At 39.4% G+C, this 9,485-nt stretch overlaps 1 protein-coding gene across 1 annotated transcript; it reads right to left on the bottom strand.

Annotated features, from left to right (window-relative positions):
- Window positions 1-4,310: 4,310 nt before the first annotated feature.
- Window positions 4,311-5,528, bottom strand: LOC124775302 (piggyBac transposable element-derived protein 4-like). The gene has a single exon (XM_047250138.1). It carries the CDS (start codon window positions 5,307-5,309, stop codon window positions 4,311-4,313), a length of 999 nt encoding a protein of 332 aa, XP_047106094.1. The 5' UTR covers window positions 5,310-5,528.
- Window positions 5,529-9,485: the final 3,957 nt, after the last annotated feature.

Genomic DNA, 9,485 nt, shown 5'->3' with positions numbered 1-9,485 from the left:
TATTAGCAAAAGACAGATTATAAAACACACACACTATGCGCAGCCATCATCACTGTGTCTTATATCCTAACACCGGCTAATTACGTTCATATCGAATGGCTCCATGGTGAGCCCAGAAAAGAGACCAATTCACTCCCGAGGCCGCGCTAGTGATATGGCATACTGCCAATGGCGGCCACTGGCTTACTCCCTGTGGTGCACTGCTGCCGGACGCACGTCTACTGACCAAGCAACTTGTCAGCATTCCAAGATAGGTCGGCTGGCAAGTGTGTGTTATGTACCGTATGGCTATGTGCAAACCTGTAGACCCTTACATCACTCTCCTCAGAGAAATAGAGCAACCATAGGTGGCTCAAAACGACTTTCTGGGTGTTATGAATCTATTTCCCCATTTGTGACATCAGAAGGCATTGCATCATGTATTTAATTTGCAGACACAGTAACTTTCGGTACAGAGAAACAAGCTTTCAGGATGGCAGTTTCATACATGACAACTGCTGTTGACAAAAGACAAATTAATAAAAGCAATAAAAACACAATACTGACAATCAAGTATGCATCAACATTTCTGGATGAACCAAAGGATTTAATTCTATTTGCTGTTTGAATGAAGTTTAACTCATTATTGGAAGAAATTATATTTTCATGGATATCCTTACTTAATCACCATCTTCAGAAAAACTTGATAAGGAATCCTTTGCATGTGTTAATATGTATGAATCATTGTAATAAACAGATAACATTCTCGTTAATGGCAAATGTCCAGTTGCATGAAATGTAGTTGGCAATACACTAGCCATATCAAATAGTTCACTTGATAAATCACAATGTGTGACATTCACGATTAATCAAATATTATTCAGTTTGAGTGTAAAGGGTAGCTCAGGTGTATCATAATTTTTACATGTAAATGTGACATCAAGGGTGTAGTTAAATGAGAAAATTATACCTTCAGAACATCATTTAAGAAATGGATGATAAAGATGCGTAAAAATTCTAGGGCAATCACCTCTTGGGGGATGATTCATAAACAATTTTTTTTTTCACGGCTGTATACTCTACTATCTAAGAATACTGTCGATTCATGGCAAATTAACTTATGACTACGTTTACACATATGCAAATCATTTTTATTTAGATACACAAAATATCTTAGATCCTTGCTGATCAGTAGATAATCATTTAGTACTTACTTTACATGAATACCTGCCTGTCTCCATTTCACAGGGTAAGTATAAATCTTATACATTTCAAAATTATGCTTTGATCTAGCAATGGGTATAGGAACAATAACAGTTAAATCATCTTCAATCATTAAAGAGTGTGTGGCGTTTTGCCTGTCGTAGGCATATAAATTGTAAGAGTTAACAGAGTAAATCACAGTATATGTTGCATCTAGCTTTCGTTCAGTTGATAGTAGGATCTGTAAAAATTGTTCTGGACTTAGTAGTACACTACGCAAACAATCATTTGAACTACTTTCTAAGGCTGTTCTTAAGTTAAGGGCATCAATTCTAGCATTTGATAAAATATCAGTAATCCTTAACAAAAGAGTGTTTAAATCTAAGTGTGCACTCACAGCACTTAATCCTTGGAATAGTTCTTGGACAATTGTGTTCATTTCATTACGAATTACGTGGAAATGTGAGATAAATTACTTTACAATCTGTTCAATGAAAACTGTGTGGTTCTTAACACGTTCGCTGCGGTCGCCCGTGCGAGCCGCTAACGCGCGAGGCGGACGCTTGTAAGCGCACGTGCGCTGAGAGCTGAAATCATAGCCCTGCGAAACCTGTAAGTTTGTGGCGAATAAACTAGATGCCGCCAGCTGATTCGTTTGGAGTTCGTACGCTGGCTACCAGAGGCGCAGCGTTCCACTCAGTCAAAACAGTTCGGGGCTAGCTGCCAGGAGCGCTGCAATCACTTCTCTTTGCAGCCGCACGGCCTTCTATGATTTTTATTTCGAGGAAATAACTTTACATAGTTACCGACTTAGCTCGCCACTGTATCTTTTCATAATTCTTATGGATGAATAAAACTTTGTTCTGCAAGGGAAGTCAGCAGTTTCAAGTTATAATAAGATACTGCTGGAATTTATATTTCGTAATCCATACCTGGCTGAATACAAATTATGAACACGCCTAAATTTTGATCGCAAGACTAATGTCTAGTTTTGCGACAAATTCATGTTGTGCACGAACGTAATATTGGCAACGAATATAACGTCTGCGGAAGAGGTGCTAGATATAGAAATACAAGTACACTTTAGCTGCATGCCGATCATGTGATAAATGCTGCCTGCTGTCTGTCGCTTATAAGCGTTACATGCATTTATTGCAAACAATTCTAACAAAGCCCCTTATTTATTTATTGTATTGCTAACTGGACAGAAAATGCAATTCACACAAGTGACAAATCCACTCCATTGAAAAAGAATTAGTCGGAAAACACCAAAAGATTTATAAAACGAAGAAAAAGAAACAGGACTCGTCTGCAATGTGGTGGTATGGAAACCCAATCACAAATATATACATATTATAAAAATGACTGTATGTGTATGTATGTATGTTCCACATCTCCTCCTACTGGACCGATTTCAACGAAACGTGGTACACATATTCCTATTATCGGAAAACTATCACTGTAGGGGTAAGAACCACATACGACACATACGTCAGGAGATATGACGTCATGAACAATGTAATTCGTCAAAAACGGCCGCATCATGTGACGATATTCCACATCTGCTCCTAAACTAGTACACCGATTTCAATCAAATTTGGTACAAATCTTCTCTAAGGTAATGAATCATTTGCTATGGTAGCAAAAACTACTTACGATATATAGTTCAGGAGATATGACGTCATAAACAATTCTGTTCTTGAATAACCGCAACATCAGGTTTGTGATTTCTATTTATTATGTCATTACTACTAAAGCTATTCGCGAAGAATTTTGCAGAGGATATGCATATATACCACTAAATGTAGCTTTGAAATTATATCATAGTATGACACGTAGTACAGGAGATATGACGTCAAAACTATGAAACGCACGAAAATCCGTCCCACAATGCATGTGGTTGTAATGTATTACGTCTGTAATACCAACTCCATTCGCACCTCATTTTGCAGTTTCCTAATATTCTTCCCGGGGAACATGGAAAATTATATTCTTGTGGGACACATAGTACAGGAAATATTATGTCATGAAGATTGACCTGTGTGAAAACGGAACTGAGATGAATGGAAAATAGATAGCGATAGAACAGGAGGCGATGGACAGAGAGAGAAGAAGCAGATGGACTAAAATAAGACAGGAATGAATACACACCCGGGCAACGCCGGGCACTGCAGCTAGTAACAAATAAGTTTTCAAGGTGTAGAGGTGATGTTTTTATAGCAAACCACAAATAAGTCCACATACGGTACTGTACAGAAACATCATATTCTGAGCAACCAATGTAACTATATTTACAGGGCTATCAAATAAAACAAACACTTTACAAATCAAACACAAACAGATCTTCCTCTGTAGATACGACGTCCCATTACATTATGGATGTGTAATTGTGCAGCAGTTCAAACAGAATCCAGGTTGGTTTGGACACGTTATACACACGTATGGTGTATCCGTACGCTTGCCCCGTGCCGCGCACGTTTTACATCGCTTCCGCATAACTTGCTTCGTCCCTTCCGTTGCGTCCCGCTTTTGCACAACATGTGTGTCTTTACATTTGTTACGCACACCTTTTGTAACGTCCATTGGTGGAAGTAGTCCCTTTATTATTTGTATTCTATAATCATACAAAGTCATATTATGCCCTGAGTATTTATTATATAGGTAATGTGCATTGAACATTAGCATGTCAACTACATGGAAGAATAGTTTCTTTGGCCAGCGGATTGTCTTTCGTTCACATAAATAATAAGACAACATCTGGTCCTGCCTATCGGTCCCAGACATACAACTATTATATCTGATAATTGGCAGTGGTTTCGCGACTATTTGCTGGCGTGCATTCTGCACATGTTCCATTGTATTGGGGTATTCTGTGGAAATATAGGAGACCTCTCGTCTATCCTTCCATTTGCCGATCATTACCCCGTCCGAATATCGTGCTATGGTGTCCCCTTTCCCCAGCTTGGCGCATACCACGTCTTTAGGGGTATTTTTCCTATTTACCCTTAGTGTCCCGGTGCAATGTGTTTTTGCATTCAACAGGGTTTTAGCTAAGGCAAAGCTGTTGTAAAAATTGTCCATGTAAATGTGATGGCCAACATTCACCTTCTCTTCTAACAAATGCAATACTATCTTTTCAGCATGCCCTTTTCCCCCATATCACCACGCATCCCCGTGTACACAGCGCATTTATTGATGAAGCCGTCTGGGTTATTTAGCATGTACAATTTGATGCCATACTTATTTCTTTTGTTTTTTATGTATTGTCTAAATGACAATCGTCCCCTCCAAAGAATCATTGATTCATCTAAAGAGAGATCCCTACCTGGATAATACACATTACACATTTTGTTGTTGAAATAATTCAATATAGGGCGTATCTTATACAGTCGATCATTTGGTTTCGGTTCGCCTGACTCTGGATTTTTTGCAAAATGCAATGCGCGTAAGATAAGCAAATATCTGTCTCTGCTCATACTCATCGTTATTCCTTTATTTTCGAACAGCGGATCCCTCTTCCAGTAGTCTTGTAGTCGGGCACATTTGACATTACCCATATGTAATGAAATCCCCAGGAAGACAAGTATTTCTTCTATACTTACGGGTTTCCAATTACTAATTCTAGAGCCCTCTTGTGTATTTGCGCTCGCAAATATATTCCGTGCGTTATCATTTGTTTCGTCAACTATGAGCTGCAGTATGTCATCTGTAACCAGTAGCCTAAAGAAATCCATTGGCGTATTGCCAGCAGGCTTCATCAGCAAACATTCTGCTTTCGTAAACGGGTGATACTGCATCCCATGTGGTTCTTCATGCCACGTAACACCTGGTTTGCTTACCTCTGCGAGCGCTGGTTCTTTATCGTCGGCGATTTCCTCATCATCGTCGCCCGTATCGTCCGATTCCGAACTGTCACGAAACATACTGGACAGTTCTGCTTCCACACTGTCATCACTGTGGTCTGTTTCTGCAGTCTCCAAATGCCAGTCACCCTCATCTGGTTCGTCCTCTCTGAACTCTACATCACTATCTTCTAACACACGTAGTAACTCATGGTCAGTATATTGGTCACTCTTCCTACACTTTTTCGCGTTCGAAGGCCCCGGTGTCGGTTCATTCGCCGCCATTGCAAACAATGCACAACACAGACGACAAAAAACGAAAACACACAACTGCAGACAGGAACACGTTACGTGATATGTCGTTGGTTACTTGAACTAACACGAGTGCACAGCCGAACAAACTAAACTGAGAACTCTGCTAGTGAACGCGCCGCTTATATGCGTCAGCCGCAGCGAACATGTTGACGGCGTAGCGTAATGGTCAAGCGCATTGCTCACGAAACAGTCGACCTGGAATCAATCCCAGGTGCTTCCTAATTTTTTTCAATTGTTTTCATTCTTATTTTCCTTGGTTTCGTCAGATTTTGCAACTATTTACCGTAGAATTTAAATACATTCAAGTAGTATATTTATATAACTAGGCGAAAGTTTTAATGAAAATAAAGATTTTAAAGATTCTTGTGATTACGTGCGCTACTTTTTATTCATTACGACAGTAGAAGTTTTGCCATTTTTATGGTGACATATCATAGAAACATGTGAAACATATATGTTTCACTCTAGGCACATTTTATGAAGGCATTGTTTGAGCAGTTACATTTCTCTGCAACATGCTTCATTGGAAAGCACACTTAATTCAAGTTTTAAAACTAAGGTGTTTCCTCTAATAGTTTGGATGCAAACCAAGCGTACTAGATCATAGGGGTGTCCACAAGAGCACTGAATTGATGCAGCACGGTCGAATGTATTTTAATTGCATCTTCTCTTGATGATACCTCTCGCTGTTGTTGGAGTTATTCAGGGGCACTTTGTAATCTTTTAATTAGATTTTTGACTTGACGATAGAAATATACATCTACCGTAAATAACCGAACACTCTGAAGATACGAAGTAAAATAAAAATGAGAAAAAAAAAATCTGGACGGACGTGGGATTGATCCCAAGTCGCCTGTTTCGTGAGCAATGCGCTTGACCATTACTCTACGCCAATAACGACGAACAGAGCGCTAAATAGGGTATAGCCTCCTATAGTGCTATCGGAACAACTTTCGAGAGCATGTTCTCCTTTCCTATGGCCAACTCAGGCGAAATATTTCGGGCACGTTATGTGGAGTCCCACCTCTTTCTAGAAACAATTCGGACGAAATCGGCGTGTCCCAGTTGGCGACCTCCCCTAGTGAGAACTCAGCTAGCGAGCGCACCGCTTATAAGTGTTACCCGCACTGGCTTGCTGATCGCGGCAACGCTTATGAGCGTCAGCCGCTCTGGCGTGTTGATCGCGGAAACGCTTATGAGCGTCAGCCGCTCTGGCGTGTTGATCGCGGAAACGCTTATAAGCGTCAGCCGCAGCGAACGTGTTAATGGTTCTTTGCATATTCTTTAATACAACAATTTCATTAGAGGGGTTAGTTGAATTTGTACTGGACTGTTGTTCATGAGCTAATATTTTGCCTTTAACTTTCAGTAGATCTCGACTCGATAAAGTACCAAATACAGTATGAAGGATACTCCCTCCAAAATCAAACCAGGCACATTTATTCCTAATTAAACTTGTGTGTGGCAAAAGCTTTAAAAAACAGTAAATCTCTTGTTCATAATTAGCAAATGTAGACTCTACCTGCATTTTGGGTGTGATCCAGTTATTATACCAAGATGTACCCATTTTCAGAATTGTATCATTACCCTTAACAGAACGAATTAGATCAATTTGTTTCTTTACAGAATTGAATTGTTGCTGGATTTCACTCAGATTGTACTTGAGTACAAGTTTTGCATTACTTGTTGAAACTACCATGTCTGATCGTGGTTCAAACAAAACACCTGCACTCTGTGGTACTATTACTGCAGCATTAGTAGAATACGATATCAGGGCAAACATTAGAATAAAAATGAACATGGTTAATTAGTTCTAAATACTAGAATTAAGAATGAACATAAAATAAATGAGTTTCTTGTGGTAACCTGTGGAATAGAAGGCTTAGTTTCACTTGTGCACTCATGTAATAGCTTCAATACTAAATTTTCACAACACATTCACATAAGTACATGGCTGAAATTAACACACGCATTGCACACTCACACACTACGCACATTTACGCAAATTGTAGGGGTGTCAGGAACAGTATCGCTCAGAACGTGGCGGTGCCTCGGCCTCGAAGTCTGGACTGCGACCTTGCGATTCTCGCTTCCAGGGTTTGAGAACAGCAGGTCTGCCTCTCGGTCGGTCCTTGTCGTCTTGTGATTCTACAGGAAATCTACCCAGAAATGGCTTTACACGATTGACATGAATGACAATCGAACGAAAGGCCAGTTGGAGCTTAAGAGTGACTGGCGACAACACCTCCAAGATTGGATATGGTCCTTTCAAAAACTTCTTAAACTTTTTGACTTGACTCTTCTTTAACACCATGTTGCTCAGATACACAAGATCTCCAACTCGATACTTTGACACTGCTGCTTGGCGGTCGCGTTGTCTTGCTTGCTTGATAATTCCGCTGTTTCACTCCCCTCAATGTTTCCTTTAGTTTTCGTGCTAGATCCCTGCTGATTCTGGCAGTCGATCGTGCAAAGTCCAAGGGTGAATGCGTTCTTCTTCTGTAGACGATCTCATATGGACTTAGGCCAGTTGAGATGTGCATTTTAGCATTGTAACAACTTACCAAGACATCGCAATTGTCATGTTTGCTGCCCACATAATGGCTAACCATTTTAACATCTGTTCTGTGGACTCGCTCAACTCTTCCATTTCCTTCAGGCTGTACTGGTGTAGTCCTTACCTGAGTTATTTGCGTGAGCTTACAAGTCTATTTAAGTAATTCACTCATAAATTTCGTTCCATGATCACTAATTATACTTAATGGTGATTCAAACTTAAGAATCCATTCTTTTACAAAAACTTTAGCTGTAGTCTCAGCACTCTGATCAGGTATGGGTATCATAAGAAGGTATCTACAGAAATGATCTAACATTGTCAATATGTATTTGTTACCATCTTTAGTCTTAGGTAACGGTCCTACAACATCTAGTCCTACTCTTTCAAATGGTTCACTTGTTTCTGGCAGTTCTTGCAATGGTGTTCTACTTTTTCCTACATTATTCCGTCTTTTACAGGAATCACATTGTGAACAAACTCGAAAACGTCAGCTTTGCGGCTCGGCCACCAAAACCTTTGAGCTATTTTAATGTTTGTTGCCTTTTTTACCACAATGTCCTGATAATAAAGAATATTGAGTTCTCTCATTATTTGCTCTTTCATGCCTTCTGGAATAACTAAGTGGTTTCCTTTACTAGTGATTTTGTAAAATAATCCATCTATTTCGACAAAACGTTGATCATTTTTCCATAATTTGCATTGTGGATCTTTTTCTTGAGCTGCCTTTAACTCTTTTTCTCGACTTATTGTAACACAAACATTGACTTTTCGACTCATGCATCAGCATTCACATGTTGTTTACCAGTCTTAATGCCCATCTTGTTAACCTGGAACTTGGATCCTTTAACCTCAATAACCATTTAAGTGCAGTATGATCTGTAATAACTGTAAATTCTCTTCCTGTTAAGAAACATCTGTTAAGTGTTATACCAAAAACCAAAGCACAAAGCTCCTTCTCAGTAGCAGTATAACTACATTCTGCTTTGTTTAATTGTCTGGAAGCATATGAGATTGGTTGTTCATGACCATCAACTTCTTGAGACAAGATTGCACCTATGGCAAAATTGGACGCATCTGTTGAAAGAATAAAAGGTTTACTGAAATCTGGATAGGCTAACACTGGGACTATGGTTAGAGCAGTTTTACATTCTTCCATTACCTTTCTGCATTCTGTTAACCAATTAAATGAGGCTCCTATCTTCAGTAGCTGTGTCATTGGATGTACTATATTCGCATAACCAGCTATAAATCGTCTGAGAAGTTTGACAATCCCAAGAATGATTGTAGATCTTTCAAATTCTGTGGTTCAGGAAAATTCTTTACATCTTCATTTTATTTTGGATCAGGTCAAACACCTTCACTGGTTATAACATGACCAAGGTTGTAAACTTTACTTTGTGCAAATGACATTCATCTATTGATAAAGACAGGTTTGCACTTGTTATACGCTCAAAAACAGCTTGTAGTCTCCCAGTATGCTGTTTCATGTTTTTGCCAAAAATTATTACATCATCAAGGTAAACAAGTACGGTAGTATCGAAAGGCTCCATGGTGAGCTAAGAAAAAGAGACATATTCATGGCCGAGGCC

The sequence above is a fragment of the Schistocerca piceifrons genome, chromosome 2 (genome assembly GCF_021461385.2).
Source record: "Schistocerca piceifrons isolate TAMUIC-IGC-003096 chromosome 2, iqSchPice1.1, whole genome shotgun sequence".
NCBI classification, from domain to species: Eukaryota; Metazoa; Arthropoda; class Insecta; order Orthoptera; family Acrididae; genus Schistocerca; species Schistocerca piceifrons.
The sequence above is the reverse complement of the archived record's forward strand: the minus strand, read 5'-3'. Positions and strand labels throughout refer to the sequence as shown.